Here is a 17,525-nt window from a genome sequence, read left to right on the forward strand (position 1 = left end):
CTTTTATCGTGTCTGGGAAAAGAAGAATGATCACCAAAAAGGTACCTGCCAATTACACATATTACCAAGGAAATCATTTTTCCTTTTATCTAGCCGTGTTTTAAAAGGAACCATCATTGCAAACAGAAATTAGTTTTGATCTGTGACTGCAAAATAGCCATATCACATACAAACTTTTACCACTTTTCATGACAACAGCAGATTTTTGATACGAAAAGAGTAGTTTTCTCGGTTTTGCAAATACTAATAAAATGTTTACTAAACTGTAGACACATTTTCTTACCCATTACAAAAGTCTCTTGTTGCCTTGCACCAACACATAAGACTGTTTTTTTTTTTTTTTTAGGGGAATTGCTCTATCTTCAAATTGCATACATCACCAGTGGTCCAAGTTCAGCTAATCCATGGCCAGCCTTCACAGGTGAGATAAAGACTTGGAAGCACAAAACAACAACAAAAATAATAACTTCCACAGTCTCCCTTTGAGAAATTTAACTTCTGCAGGAAGAAAACAATGCAATAATGTACTGAATTTGGCTGAAACTGACTGAAATTGGCCCTTGTGTAGGCAGGAAACAAATGTAATCAAGCGTAGAAGCTCCACAATAAATACAGTCATCAATGTTTAAAAGCTTAACTTTTGAAAAGATTTATGTTTATTCTTGTGGTCATTCTTTGTTGGTATTATTGGATTAGACAGTGTTGCACTAGAAGGGATTTACTGGTATTTTGTCCATCGTATCCCGGATTTTTCCCTGTTTTGAATTCAGTGAAAGTAAAATTAAGTAAACCAACCAAAGACTGGGTATTGCTGGAAAATTACTTTATCATCCTTGAGTACGCTCATCTGGGAGATTCAAAAACTTGAGAGCAGCGACTGTTCAACTGTAAAATAGCAGTCAAAATAGGTCAGCTTGCCAACACAGGTATATGAGCATTTCACTGGTATCAATTTGACCCCACTCTTCCTCAACATTATGTTCACAGGTTGTGCCAGGTTGTCACGACTTCTTACACTTCAACACTTTTATCATCTTTATTCCTCCATCTCAACTCTTTAAGAAATACTACAGTGTGGGGAGGAAAATCTTTAAATAACCTGAGAGAACACTTCAGGTGTGAACTTTTGATTTTCTACTTGGAGGCATCATCTTCTCTCGAGGTGTGTGCAGGAAAAGTGATCGGTTTAGAGCTCGAGATGCACATGAACTGATCTATTAATATGTAAACACCCTATCTGGACAACAGTTATCAAAATCATCTTCAACCCAATTACAATTTCAAGCAATTATCCTTCTGCATGAGCTGCTCAATTTAGAAAGATTAAACTAATATATGGCATGTAATGGGATGTTTCAGTTTGATTGGAGGCTAAATTAAACTGTGCTGAGTGAGTTATTTGTATGAGGTCACTTTCTTCATTAGCTGTTACATTAAGAAAAATCACTAACAAAAAGAAATCAAACAACATGTGATTAAAACAAAATGGAAATAAAATTACACACGCTTGGTGACAAAATAGAACAGTCCTGAAGAGTATCCAGAGAGGCACGAGTGTAATCAAAGCGCTCATCCAAATGTTTATTGCTTGATCAACCGAGTTGGCTGATCACAGAGTTGGCAAACATCGCAGGCAATTTCAAATGGGGGACATTAAACCGACTAAAACCCTTGATCCTCCCTTCTGTTGGTTCCTGAAGAACGAGCTGAAAACATGGGCCACACCCAAAAACACAGGCACCATTGTTGCCTTTGTGTCTCCTCCAGAATAGTGTCCAACTATAATAGCAGTAAGCACTCAGTGTTGAAAGAAATTTAACCAATTGATTTGGAATCCTTTAATTTACTGTCAGACACACTTTTAATGCTCTGAAGTTGTATTTTGTTTGTTTTGTTTTTTGTACGTTCTAAACAAAAGCCTTTTATTCATTTAAAAGCATATGAATACCATGACTGTACCGTACAACACCGTGACTAATCATGAATTAATCTATTGATGGTTTTTCAATCACTTGACCTTTTACTTTCCAAGATGTCAGTAAATTTCCAAAGTCCAAAGAGACATTTTCAAATTAATTAGTTTGTCAGAGAAACAGTCTGAAATCCCGTGATAGTTTACACACGTATAAAAGACAGAAACCCAGCCATATTGGAGAAGCTGAAAGCAGCAAATATTTGAAATTTTTAGCCATGCTGGCAGCACGTCTCTCGGGGGTGGCAATATTTGTCTGTCAGTCAACCACTTTGGTCCAGACTGTAATATCTCAACAACTAGCACAGCCATAAGGTTGACATCTATGTTATTGTGAAATCATTTTCTGTTGACTGGCTGAAAATTCAACCACTTGTATGCCATTATTTTGTTTACTGGTTGATTAGACTGGAGAAGGCTTGTCTTAGTGAAGTCCTTTGAAATGTGCTGTAATGAGAAGGAACTGGATCTTCGTGTACATGATTTGTATAAAAAAAAAAAAATAATGTACTGACAAATGTACATAAATGGTAATCTGGTGGCTTCATCACACCTTTCATGAACTCAGTCATGCTTTGAAGGCTGCCTGCTGCTCTTCAACACAAAACAAGTGCTGAGGATAAAGCAGGATGAACTAACGTCCGAATGAGCAACTACCGTCCTGTTGTATTTCAAAGGTTAAAAATCCTAATAAATGCGGCTAAAAATGGATGCTAATTATCTTGTAACTTTAACATAATAGGGGATTCATGCCCGAATGAAATGGGTGGAATGCTTTGATGGTGCACAAACTCACAGGTAGCACACAGACACACATACACACTGAAAAGGATGCACACCTTTCAGAAAAACAAAGTCGAATGGCAGAGATGGAGTCGATATTAATGACTTCCCCACAGACAAAGCGATGCATTTCTCATACCTGCTGTGACTCCACCATTATAACAAAGGGATTAGACATAATAAATATGCCATCAATGCCAGCTGGTTCAAAGAGGGGAAACTTGACAAGATGCCAAGAATAAATGTGTGTGTGTGTGTAATTTAACACCAGCTGACAAAAGTCTGCACTGACTGCACCAATGTGACTTTTACCAGGACTGAATTAAGGAGTAAATGAACATCTCCCATTTTTTACTATAGGCAACTTCTGATTGTTTTCATTATCGATTCATCCGCAGAATATTGTTTTGATGAATCAAATAATGTACATGTATAATCTATCAAATGAAATATTAAAAGTGCCTTTCATAATATATTGACAAATCAAAGTTCATTAGATTAACATCGATTTAAAATACATAAATCATACTGATTAAGCTGTTTAATATTTTGCCTGGCAAAAAAAGAAAAAGTTGCCATCTTTCCATTTCTGTTGATCCAATTGTCAATTCAACAGTAATGAGGAATTTATTTCACCAACCAAAGCCGGTTGAGGTAAGGGGTTTAAGAAACAATGGTTGTTTATGACAATATCCTGAAATAGTTACACCCCTAGACGCCTCGTCGCTTGGACCAGCAGTTTATAGTAGATTCAGATTGTCACTTGGAAACATATTTATTCTCAAATGTGGATCTTTGTAGTATTAGAACCATTTGATATATTTCTATTACAGAATTACAACCCCTTACATAACAGAACAACTCACAAACAAGTAATTAACCATGAAAAATGAAATAAACGAAATATTTGTATTCCTCTTATAATCATCCTTTGAAGTATTTGAACAGAGGTGCTTTGAAACTGCCATATCAAGATAAACAAGAGCTCTTTTTTTGTATCTTTTTTGAGATGCATTAGGCATAAAATTACAATCTGAGGCTGAAGGAATAGTCTAACTGGAAAGTACAATTTTGTCAGGATGTGTTATTGTTGCAATACCAAGTGGAGCCAGGTAGGGATAAAAGAAAATCACAAAAAGCTCTTTTATTTCTGTTTTTGCTGTTATTATTGTTGTTTGACCGGGGTAAATGTGTAGGTAGATGGCTCTCCCTTAACAGTTAGTTGGTGATCATTTCAACAAGCTATCATTTTTTACAGAGGGGAATGAAAAGCTAGACATACTGTATAACCTAATTATTTCCATTACAGTAAAATGCCTCTCAAGCACACTAGCCAAGGAAAGTGGCCATCATAACACACTGTTCAAATAGAGGAGATCAGTGGAGAGCTAAGAGCGATCAGTTCGACCTCCTCTCCCTCCACCTCCAGTCATGACTGCTGAAAGCAAAAAAAAAAAAAAAAAAAAAAACACACACACACACACACACACACACACACACACACACACACACACACACACACACACAGAAAACAGGGTCGTCCAAAAGTCTTGTGGAAACTGCAGGAAAAAAAAAAATGTGGGAGGAGAAGGAAGGAATGGTGAGTGGGCTTGATACAACTTCACTCACATTTTCTCGGTAGGAGTGGAAGCACAATGAAAGCATTAAGAGAACGCGGAGCTGGATAAGAAAGGGGACAGGAAATAGCTGGATAGCTCAGTTTTATAAATGATGATTCCCACAGACGGGAAGATCTTCAAGTGCAAAGGGATAAAAATCTTTTATCTGAGAAAAGAAGCAATGACTATGAAGATCAAATGGATGAGGCTGAGTGTCACAACAGAGAAGATCTGTCAACCAGGGAGGATAACAGGTTTGCGCTGAGCAGAAGTGGTTCCCCTGCTGTCTAATTGGCCGGTTAGCCACGGCTAACTCCTGTCAAGTACTATCAGAAGAAAGCGGCAAGAGACCATTAGTTCTCTGTAACTCCCAGCGGCCCTCCTCTTTATCGCAGCTTCACCTTATTTATCTCTACCGCTCTTCTCTGACATTACGGTAGCAGACACTGTATTCTGTTCTTTTGACCAATCAGAAATTATTCAACATAATGTGCTCCTTTATTCACACAAGTGTACCACCCTCCCCACCTACTCCTTTGCTCTGTCCTGTCCTCTAATGGGTGCTGTGCGCTTCAGATTTTATCCTTATCCCTGAGCCATTTCCCCCGAGCACTTTAGCCCTAATGAGGCACGGACGGCCATTGTGTCGTCTCTGCCAGTCTAGTCCTGCAGCATGATTGACAGCAGCTGAGAACCAGGGGAGGGCTTAGATCAGATACAGCAGCTTTGCACATCATTAGTGGTGCATCAACAGGCAGGACTGCTCTCTTTTACCTAAAGACGCCAGGATGATTTTTCATTTTAGACTTTCATTTAGACTTTCATTCATTTCATTCATTTATTCATTTTTTACTGCAAATGCAGTAAAAAAAAAAAAAAAAATTAAAAAAAAAAGATCTTTCAAATGTACATACTGCAGATGGGTCATACTGTATTCCTCTGTTTGATGTGGGGCTATTCTAACATAAAATGCTCCAAATGAAAGCCTGATAGACATACTTGTGGGTAAATTGCCTTGCTTAAAAGTCAAGCCTGAATAAATGGGAATTATTATTTCTACCCCATTTGAAAGTTTTGTGAAAACAGGATATTTAACCAACTCTGACATCATCCATGTGGGAGACCATCGTATCCACTAAGCAGGGGATACATAGAACTAGCTGATGCCTGGTGCACACTAGAGGTCCTCAAGTTTTAACTTTAAAAACACGGATAACCACAAACATAATGACAGATTTAACTGATCTTTAATATTTCAAATACGACGTGCATACTAAACAATTACAGAATGGCAAATGCAGGGACCTGAGATCTAATGGAAGCTATTGATACAAAGCTAATCGTACTTTTATTGGAGGGACAGTAAAACCTATAATCATTAGAATTATAGTAATTTTTTTATACATTATCTGACCTTTCACAGCGATGAAGATAATCTTCCATTTTAATATATCTGTTCTCTGGGCTTGTACGAAGGTTGATGATGCTTCCCGGTCCGCTTGCTCTCATTGGCTAAAACTGGTTTCTGCTCAGATTAACTCCTCCTCCTCCTCTTCCTCTTCCTCACTGGGGCACAAACCAATCTAGCCCTGACAGAAGGCTCTACAACAAGGCGATTAAAAACCCAACTCAGCCATGTCTCCCCTTCTTAGCAAATCCACTGATTTTGCTGTCCTTTCCAAAGCCCATTAGAAGCCACTTTCTTGGCAGAGAGCGGGCAGTGATAGATTTTTTTCACTGTATGACTACTCTGGGCATCAGTGAGGGCTGCAGAATATTTACAGGCGAGTGGGGGTCCCTTCAATACTTTGTCACCATTGTGTCTGTTATTGTGCTCCTGAGCAAGGCAGTTTAACTGTCAGAGCTGCTGATGCACAGTCCTGTGGTCATAAGAAGAGACTTCCAGAGTCATCCATTTGGTTCTCAGAGCATTAGAGGTTGTTACAAATTTACATTTTTGCTCACTTAACCTTTTCCCTGTAAAAATAATACTTTCGTATGAAGTTAAAAAAAATAAATTACTCATTTTAAAAGTAAAAATGACTTTCATTAGAATGGGAAACTTTCTTATACTCGTCAGTGACAAAGGAAAGTGGGACGGATTGAGAATATGTAATACTGTAATTGAGGCCCTGTGGCAATATGCATAGAGTAAAATCTTTTCCAACCACCTTGAAGAGACAAATTTCTTATTAAAAATCCATTTCAAGTGTTAAGAGGCACCACAAGCAAGAAAATATGACATTTAATAAAAATGCAGAGCACAGTCTATACCATGTGTGGTGAGAATGACAAATTCATGCTCCACCACTGCAATCAGTAAATCTCTCCGAAAACGCAGACAACCTTAAAACCCATCAGTCTTATCTGATACATTGCAAGTCATCCACATATAACTGCAATTTTTTTCAGAATTCATACTTTAATTTTCAAGATATTTTAAGATTAAAGACCCTAAGAAATGACAATTAAAAGTAGACCCAATCAATACTTTTGTTTGGTGGCCTACATTCAAAGACAACTGACCCAACTGTACAGCTGACTTTTTTCTGTTTTGGCCATAGACTGTATATAAAAATGGATGTCGTCTCCAAGCCTGAAAGTAAGAAATGTGGAGGTGCCTTAAAGTGCAATACCACTGAGGGCCACTAGGGGCTGGCTCCAAAAAACCTCTGGCTCCAATAGATGGGAAGTAACAGTGTCCAAGCTCCACCCCAGCTTGTCCAAATATGGTCAATTCTGGTTCCAAAAAAATACAAGATGGCGACAATCAAGATGCCAGACTGAAGGGTTCAAAACAGAAGCTCACAAAATAATGTGTGACATCAAAGTGGGTTGCCTTTCAGTCTTGACTTTAACACCAGTTTTTGTTGTCCAACCCAACTTATTTCATCACAGTTTTTTTTCCACATCTATTTCTCACCAAACTGTCTCTCATTATCACTTCTTTTGTGTGAATTCAATTTATTTCCCTGAAGCAAAGCTTGTATGAAAAACGTGGTTATTTGCTGGATAAATTAAAAAGCACAGCGGTTCAAGTAAGGTACGAAGAAGGTGACTCTGTTAAAGAGCCGCAATCTATTTCTCGCCTTTGTAGGATAAAGTGATATGAGAAAATACACACCACAACAAGCTCTCCCTCGCAAAGAGAATGAAGGCCTTTTCCTTTGTAAACTTTTCCCAAATGAGAGCACAAACTTATTATACTCATATGTAGCCCACAGCAAGACGTGCCTGGTGTGAATATCCACAACACTGCATTCATCCTGCACCCTTTGTCTGACACACTGCTACCCTGTGTGTCAATTTCCAAGATAAACAAAACTTTTGTCGGCTCAAAATGGAAAGAAACAACAGAATCGTGAACAGGAGGCCGACAGCACGCTGACAAAAACATAAACACAGAGAATCATCAAAGTTCACCGTCTACCAAATCAAAGCTTTTGCCAAGTAAATATGATGAGGTTGAGGTCCTGATGTTGTTTATGCACACAGCAGGAGATGAATAGAAACCTTGACTTTCTGTGGTGAAGTGTAAACAACCTTTAAGAATTTGCTGATATTCTAACAAGAGTCAGGAAACATTTCTTTATAATAGGATGCGGCGCAGTGTTTCCTGCCCCAGGAACACCACATCGTCCAAGTTTCCCCTTCAACAAGATGCCCAGTTGTTTGGAAAGCAGTTTCAGGTGGTAAAAAAAATAAGGACTACCAGGAGATGTTGCATATATTTGGACGGCACTGACAACATGTATGATGATGGTAAATATAGCATGTTTAAGTCAATTTAGACCGACTAAAAGTAGATACACACACACACACACACACACACACACACACACACACACACACACACACACACACACACACACACACACACACACACACACACACACACACAGGTGACACTAAACTTTAAGTTCACAGGTTGCTGTAGCAGACAGAATATTGATAGAAGTTGTATGAAGAAAGAAGGTCGCTGTCATTCAACAAGCACTACAAAAAAACAGAAAAAAAATCTCAGCTTAGAAAAACAGTTCAGGACAACCTCAGGATGAACGTTATAAAAACTAAATCCAACAATGTACTTTTGAGTCTCTGAATGTTTTCTGACTTGTCCTCGCTTTCCTTAACAGGAACTGAAGTAAATACATTGTTTGTTTCAGCCTGGTTTGGGGCTTTTTGACGTATAAAAACATTGTTATTATTTTTTAGACAACTTGATTTGTAACGCTGCTGATGTAAGTCTGTGTATAGTTGTTTTTTTTGTTGTTTTTTTAAACCTTGATTCAAATGAGATTCAAAATAAATAATAAGTGACATAAATCAACACTCAAATCTTGGAACTTCTATGTTTCTTTGAGGGATTTTCGATGTATTTTTTTGTTACACTTTTCCCCCTGGATTTACTGATGTCGTTTTAATCATTATCAATACAGTTTTCAAGCAATATTTCCTACTGATTGATGAGGTGAAAATCTGGGCTTTATGTAAAAAACAAAACAAAAAAAGATTCCGGTTTGCACGATACAATTTTATCTTTAAATTTGAGGAGGGCGTTGTATATCATATTCTCAATACAGAGTACGACCTGCTTTTGAGTGATGACTCATACATAGGATACTCTGCCTCTCTGCAGAAATCAGGTATCCCTACTCTTCAACAAGGACAAGAGCCTGAAGCGGTAGAGGAAGAGCCCTGTGTCACTCTCTATTCAGACAGCAAAGTCTTTGACGACAAGCGTTTGCAGATGATGGCAGTTGATTATATGCATTAACAGCATTTTGGCCAGGGCCAAATCTGTACTCTGCATGTCTCACTCTTACAGGAAATTAAAGCACCAATATGTAAAATTCTGAAATTAACTGCAACCATTAAATATTCACCAGCACACTGCACATTTGCAACAGATGGGGAGACAGTGCTTCACAGTAGACCACTAGAATACTAAAACCTTTTCCCGCCTCAGGATTAGCTTTTGGCAAAAGAGATATAAAACGCAAGCATATGTGACTATGTAACAGAAAAGAAGACGTGCCCAATTGCATTTCATCCTGCTGAGTCTGTGTCTCCATCGGTGAAGCTTAATTTACAATTCCACAGTGCACATCTCCACAGCTACAATCAGCACCCACTCAGGTTGATTAGCTATATGAAGATAGTGTAATTAAAACCTACTGAACAACAGAATTCCTGTTAGTATTCATTTTAGTCCTCATTGACAACTCCCGCAGACGTAAACTCACTCAAAAGGAGCCGAATGAATGTAAAAAGAAGCCGATCGGTCCAGTCAAGAGACCCAAACCTCGACACCAGTGTTCACACATATGGACAAGGAGTCATTAAGAGAACTCCTGAACAACAGACCCACCGTGTGCCATCAGCTTTCCAGCTGACTTTGTATGGATTCTGCTCCAGGAAGCGCAGGTTTTGTCTGTCCATGGACACTGGCTGAGCTCCGGGAAAACCAGACCTGCAACAGTGAAAACACGTCTTACTCTTGAGTTTGGTCCTGACCACTACAAACATTATTTGAATTAGTCTAGACAAAAGATTTGAAAGAACATCTACTGAAGAGTATCACCTAAAACTAACTTTCTGTAATGTAATCATAATCTTGACTTTTAGACCGCTGTGTCAAAAGATATCTCTAATACTTACGCTTCTATATATCTGAATAATCATTTCCAGGACTCTGCATTTAGAAATGCCACTTACACTTTGCTATGGTTACAGTTAGCTACTTTATACAGAGTCCTTTTGTCCAAGACTTTTTGGCTTAAAGTTCAGGGACCATTATGAGATCATTTCTTTTGGCAAAGGTTTTTACACACAAACCCCCAAAAAAGAAATAAAACCTCTGCAGAAGTGAACGGCTGAGTTCATAAAACACTTCTCAGTCAATAGGTTTGTTGACAAGTACAAGAGACGTTTGGTAAAGTAGTACACACATCACCCGTACCACAAAGTTGGGGCACGACAGCTATTTTGGGTTTCAGACATGTTTAAGAACCCCAGAAAACAACATTAATAATTACATTTGGATCACATTTAATTAGCAGTAATGAGCCCGCACAGCTAGACCAAAAAAAAACAACAATCATTTCAACAGCAGGTAGTGGCAATGGAAGCGTGGACTGTTCCCGCTGTGACGAGACACTGCAGCAGAGCTGACTCTCTGCAATTTCATCAAAAAAGCTGCAGCAGCATATTTCTCCAGAATAGCTAAATCTATTCCTGACTCTGCCGCCTGTCTGAAATTGTATAGATCTTAGAAAAAAAAAAAAGAAAAGACTAAGACAAATGAGTCAGAGCACAGTACACCTACATACGTGTACACAGACACACACAGTTTCCCAGAGGGGTATGAGGAGGGCACAAGGAAGCTCTTACTTTTCCCACTCGGCCATTTGCTGAGACATTCGCTGGACCTCGCCTAGCTTGGGTTGCGAGGTGATCTGTGTGACTCCTTTTACCGTGATACCTTCGAGAAATACTGCACCCTGGGAATAGAAAAGAGAAGGAAAACAGACAGATGAATCTGGATTCAATTGTAAGAGGCATTCACGCCCTCCTACACACAGAGGAAAAACATTTTTGAACACCGGTAATACTTTTCCTAACAGCTGCTTCTTTGCTTTATGAATCCCTGTGTGCAAAGGCATCAAGAAGGAATACAAAAACCCGGCTCTTCTTATGACTTCTCCACTTTTAAAACCGCTCTCACTTTAATTATTTTTAGGAATCCAACTTGTAAACCCCGTTTCTACAACGACTCCCAGGAAACTTCACTCTACTGCCTCCTTACTCTTACTACCTTCTCACCCATATGCTCCCTGTTGGTGACGTTTGTGACACTTTGTCCTTCACCATGTTTCCTAATCTCACTGTTTTTTCTGCTGTCATGACCTATTCACACTCATGCTTCACAGATGAGTCACCAGGACTGGTACAATATGATAATATACGCCAATTAGGACAGAAACCGATCTGGTATGGAAATATCCATCACCCTCGGTACCATTAGTGCATGTTTTGAGTAAGAGAGGCCGTAGTGAGAATGTAAAGATCAGTACCATTCATATGAATCTCATTCTGTGCCTTTCAATATAGAGGAGACTGTGTGTATTAGACAGTGAGGCTACTGCTTAACCTCATTCATTTTACACTCAGTTTATCTCGTAATAAGACCAGTTGAAGTTGGGTACAAGATGATTGCAGGCTTCAACACTTTTTAACGACACACTAAAGAAAATGTAATACCCGTTTTACATTAATACCGGAAAATTCAATCATAGCGGAAGACAAAGTAGGGAGGGGTTTGTCCTAGAATTATTTACTGAATTTTTAGTTTACTTCTTTCTTTACTTCTGAGAAAATACTGGAGATGTAATCCATATAAGATCTCCTTCATACATGTAAAAAAACATGAATAATTTAATCCATAAAAGCATCTCCTACTTCACCAAAAAGAACATTGTTCTTACAGTGTAAGTTTCTGATGGCAAAAAGAATTTGAAAATAGACTCTCAAATTCTGCACATACATCATTCTGGGATTCTGGGTGATGAAGGGCAAACATCCAAAAGAAGTAACCATAAGTCAAAACCATGTTTGAGTGGGAGGAGACTTTAAATTAATCGATTAATTAATTAATTGAAACATGAATTGTCCATGTTTATTTCTAATGAAAAATGATGAGTCCATGAATTGACAATAAAACCATGTTTATTTCTGAATGCAAAAAATCTTTGATGTTTATAATGTCCAGTTAAGATATAAAACTTACTTCTAAGGCCTTTTTTTAGACTACCTTAAAGACACAGAGATCCTTTGTGTTTAACACTATTTAATCACACTAATATCTAATGAAAGTTTGATATAATCAGCAGACTAATAAATGGTGGAGGAAATCTTTAGGCGCTGCTCTGGTTGGATCAGAGATTATAATTAAATGGTTTCAACATATGAAAATGAAGTGCACGGAAGTCCAAAAGAGACACGAGTGTGATTTCCCCTCCACCTCGAACATTTCTGATCAGACAGAATGAGGAAACTCTACCAACACAAACTGAAGGAACAATCCTCCGAAGCAAAGCACTAATTAATTCAGCTGCTCTCAAACTGGGGGGCGGTTCCCCATAGAGCCAGTGCAGGGGGGCGTGTATGACCAGAGGAAAGATATAGAGTGGGACGAAGTTGAATGAATATGATTCATGGAGGAAAAGTAAACAAGTTTGCTGCTGCTATCATTTTGACTTGAATCATGTATTTTATGTTAATAAAATTCTAGTTTCTATGTGGTGGGAGTCGTGAACTTTTTTCGGCTATTGAAGGGGGACAGGAAAGAAAAAGGTTTGAAGACCAACAGGTGGCTCATTACACAAAAGTGGGATGCAGGGCCACTGTGAGGGGGCCGAGGAAGTGTGTGTGGGGAAAAAAAACAACCAAAAAAACACCTGAACTTCTGTTGCTGCACTTGATCAACCAAAAACAAAGGTGGTCACATCTGTTGCTAGCTCTCATTAGACAATTTGTTAACAGGTTTAGGATTGTTTCACTTTTTTTTTATATATTTCATACATTTCAGGTAAGATTCTTAAAACTTGATGAGCATCAGGACTTTAAACTTGCTTTAAAAGCATATGTGCCTTTAGTTCAAAGTAAGTCTGCCTTTTTAGCTCCGTTTGCACCTTTGTTTCAAGCTTTGTGCTTCACGTTTTTTTGTGGAATAAATTTCAGTGGCTCTAAATTTCGACAAATTTGGGTCGCAACTTAATGACCGGAGAAAAATGCAGTTCCTGAGGTGAGAGCAGTAAAGTGACATTGATATAATTTCAACAAATGTTTTACGCCAATAAATGATTTACTTTACTTCCTATTATCCAAACGCTGCTTTTGCCTCTCTGTTGCCTCCATGTTGACTGTTTGTCGGGTTGTTGGCACCATTTGAATTTAAGCTTCTTGTAACAGTTATAAATAATTTGGAAGCATCAGCTCAATGTAAACAGAAGAAAACCAAATTATAGGGAACTGGAGATGATTCAGCGCTCCTAATTTCACCCGGCTGAAGTGATGAAAGCTTTATATAAAAACAGGCAGACAGCTGATCATAATTACACCTTTGCCAGCAGTTGAGGAGATAAAAAGTGTAATTTTCTCTGAATTAGTGCATCAGATTTACTGGATTATTATATAAAGTTGAACATGGGTCTTAGAAAGGATGGCTCCCTGGAACCTACATCACCCTGCATGAGATCCATGTCCTGTGGAGAGGGATCAACCCATTTTCCACTTAACAGTCCATTTCCTGGAGCTCCACAGGAATCTTACCAGTTTCACCTTCTCCTTCTTTCGTTTGCCGGGCGCTGACCCGGAGGAACTGGGGCCCGACTCCGGGCCGACCGAGTTACCGTCATCGTCCACCTCCCCGCCGTCGTCGTCGAAGCACCACTCGGGCAGTGCCGGGGTAGGGGGCGTGTCCTCCTCATCGCCATAGCGACGGAAAAGCTCTTTGAGGTAGTCTCCCTTGTAGATCCCTGGGGCCCGGGCCTGGGAGAAAGCAGCCACTGCTGCCTCGACGCTGATAAGAAACAGAAAAACACAGACAGGGCATCTTGACAACACCCTCATTCTTTGATTCGAGTTTCAGTCTAGTTTTATGTTAACAACACCTGCATTACAGGGGGTGAAATATAGTTATAGATTATAGAGGTATATTGGTGATTTTCTGTTTATTACTGTCAAAACTAGAGCTGCAGATATTAGTCTAGTAATCCAGTCAATCAGCAAACAATCTCCAACTATTTTGATGAACAAATAGTCATTTAAGGCCATTTTTAAGCAAATATCACAAACAAGTGATGGTTTCAGGTTCTCAAATAGGAGATTTTGTCACTCATACTTCTCAGTAAATTAAATATTTTAGGGTTTTAGACAGTCAGATAAAACCAGCAACTTGAGGATAGTATTTGGGCTCTAGGAGTGTTGCAATTGTCTGACAATCTCCAGATAAATCAATTAAAAGGGAGAACAATTTATGCATTATGAGATAAACACAGCAAAATCCGCTGTTAAAAGGTTTCACTCTATCTCCAAAACACACTGAAGCAGGTTGTACAATGCTTGGTGTTGACACGACCATTTATATAATGCTTTGGCAGGAGAAAGGATCTGCAGAAGCCTCAAATGGCTCAAAATCAAGCAGCACATCTGGTCCTGAACGGTGCATTTAGACAGGAGGTGGACGAAGAGGCTTTTAACCTTTCTCTGCTATGCTCAAAAAACAACCAAAGTGTCTTTTCTCAAGAACGACCTCTGGTAGGAGGAATAACTTTAACAAAACTCAGCTCAGAGCTAACTCTGTTCTTTACATGCAATTTAACAGGATATTTATCATAAAATGAAAAAAGATCTTTGAAAAACAAACTGTTGACATTTCTAATATGTCCCATATTGATATCAGGGCGCTTTTTTTTTTTTTTTTTACAAATACCGTATTTATATAGGAAAATATCAAAATACTTTATTTACATAATGGGGAGGTGTAATGTTTTGCATTAGGCTTACAGACCGGGTGGTTATGTGTGTGCTAAAATACTGCTGATTTTAACACAAAATAGTACATCTAATTATGTACGCGTGTATGATTTACATTTATGTATGCATGTATGTGCATATGTACAGTATATGTACAATGTTTAATGTCATGTTCACTTTAAATTTTCCACCTATGGACTTCAGGAAGCATAGCTGTTGCAATGGCAACTGCTGGGGATTAAAAGTAAATAAACAAATCAAAATACGAGCTAGTTGTGGTGCTCGTCATAACTCACTTGATCAACATTTAAACAGTCAGCAGAAATGAAAAAAATGGACCAGTGTTGATGATCTGATCTGTTAAATGATCTTGCAACACATGATACTGGAGTGCTTTCAGAATATTAATTTCACAGGAAGTAGTGGGCGGTGGGTGGGTTTAATCCAGCCTCCATGTCTACAGCTTCCAGGGATTCTGCCTTCAGACTGCTGCTCCACCTCTGACTAAAGATGCACCCTCACCCCTCCTGCTCAGCTGTTTATAAATTATTTATCTGTCATGAGGTGCCGAGCTCGGTCATAAGTAACCAACAGGCTTCTCTGTGATGCTCTGTGTTGATTGGTGGTGACAAGGGAACATCTCGTGCCGTCAAACGTACGGCAACTACCAGGAGAGGATGGGATTTTCAGGTAAAAAAAAAAAAAAAAAAAAAAAAAAAAAAAGACTGACAGCGCTGAGAGAATGAGACCAGAGTAATGATGCAATCCACCGGAGGCATTACACGTTGTGGGGTTTGTGTTGTCAAGCAAGACGATAGTGAAGATTGCAAAACTGCGCTCGCAGCAGTGTGAGGGGTCGAAGCGTGTCAGCCCTTACCTCCAGTCCATCTTCTCCACCAGGTATGCACATATCAGGAAGCCTGTCCGGTTGAAGCCATGCGTGCAGTGAATACCTGCAGGGGAAAGGATAGAAAGAAGCACACAGGTCAAAACTTCAGAATCCCAACTTTAAATTTTATTTAAAATTGTAGGCAGTTACCTCACACTTAGAAGAGCAATGGTGGAATATGTAGAACCTATAACTAATCTATTGTCTCTGACCTATGCTTTGAAGCCTTTACATAAGCAATTTAATATAGTATAATATGAGTGAGTCATCATTCTTTCCACGGCCATTTGTTTTAGCACACTTTCATCCAATGTGATCTCCTCTCATGTCACTAACATCAGTCCTCTTGGATAAACTGAGGTTGAGTCCATGTTTTGAGTGAGGGCATCAAGTCACACACTCAAAAGACTCACAAGCCTCCTTCCTTAGAGGGTGGTCTTTCTTTTATACCCACATCAAAATCTGTCTGAGGCTAGCCGTTGCAAACACAGAAAAGACCCAGAGGCTGATGAAACATTCTGGGAGGTAAAGAGTGAATGAAAAGGGCACAGGAAAAACAAAAACAGAGATAAAAACCCTGCACTTTATTTTAAGGTGAAAGACGAAACCAGATTATGAAAAGAAAGCACCCCTGAGTGCTAAAAAGCCCACTGAATATATTTAGTCACATTTTACAAAAATCCTCCTCATTTTTGTGACAACGTGACATTTTCCCAAACAAGCAATCATCAGCAGGTGCACAGCAGGGTTCAAACTTCACAAAAAAAAATTAAAAAAAATCAAAGCATCTGACTATCATGTTTCCCCAGCTTAGGAAGTTTGCCTGACAACGGCAACAAGATGAAGTGAGCCAACGTGAGAGGATGGGGATCACGTTTACCGGCCGAGCTGTCTGATCCGAACAAGTGTACTGCGGAGACAACAGAGACTAACCACCAGCTGGCTAAAGACAGGACATTGCCGAGATGACATTCACACATTTTGCCCTGACATTCGAGAAATTTGATTTTCAAGCCGGGCAGTAGTTAATAGTAAAGATCACATTTCAGGATGAGGTTTAAGAGAGCACCCTGCTGTCACGAGTGTGAAAGTGCACCATCAGTAAACATCCTTTGGACTGCCTTTAGGGAAAGGATGTCACAACAGATTATAATCACTGAGTACGTGATTACACTGGAAATAAAGTGTATCTAGGCAGTGTAATGACAAATGAGAAAAACATATTTTCTATACCAAAACATTCCCAAGGTTCGAGCATGAGGTAATAAGTACATCAATAAGTATTTGAGAACTGAGATCTATATATCATGAATCATAAAACCAAATTGGTCCAATTACACAAAACTCAACAATATGTGATATTTCAAAAACCCTGTTGTGAAGTTAGCCAACCAATACTAGATATATGTTTATGGTATACTGACACTGACACACACATTTATGAGTTAAACAAACCAACAAAAACAATCTCATAACAATCAATCAGCAGCCAAAATTATTTTTAAAATGATTAAACTACGCAATCGTGATAGTGTTTCTACGTTACCTCAAACCTAGGTTACCAATTCTGTGCAGTAAGTTGATAAACAGTAGCATATATACTGACACAAACATGCAATAAGATTATTTTAGCTAATTATAGCCCTAATTGAAATACATAGCCAGGTTTAATATGTAGACACAATATGTCTCCAGCTCTTTTTAAAACTATCTGCATATCAAT

At 38.8% G+C, this 17,525-nt stretch overlaps 1 protein-coding gene across 1 annotated transcript in view; it reads right to left on the reverse strand.

Moving 5' to 3' along the window:
* rngtt (RNA guanylyltransferase and 5'-phosphatase) overlaps window positions 1-17,525 on the reverse strand; it is a 78,765-nt gene that overhangs the window by 57,236 nt on the left and 4,004 nt on the right. Inside the window, exons 5-8 of the mRNA XM_069708539.1 lie at window positions 15,791-15,866; window positions 13,708-13,957; window positions 10,768-10,877; window positions 9,746-9,847 (exon numbers count right to left, since the gene is read on the reverse strand). Coding sequence (XP_069564640.1) covers window positions 9,746-9,847; window positions 10,768-10,877; window positions 13,708-13,957; window positions 15,791-15,866 — 538 coding nt within the window. The remainder of the gene's footprint in view (window positions 1-9,745; window positions 9,848-10,767; window positions 10,878-13,707; window positions 13,958-15,790; window positions 15,867-17,525) is intronic.

The sequence above is a fragment of the Brachyistius frenatus genome, unplaced genomic scaffold, assembly GCF_029030835.1.
Source record: "Brachyistius frenatus isolate BFR_SWC_R1_liver_20210118 unplaced genomic scaffold, ASM2903083v1 Contig_76, whole genome shotgun sequence".
Taxonomy (NCBI): domain Eukaryota; kingdom Metazoa; phylum Chordata; class Actinopteri; family Embiotocidae; genus Brachyistius; species Brachyistius frenatus.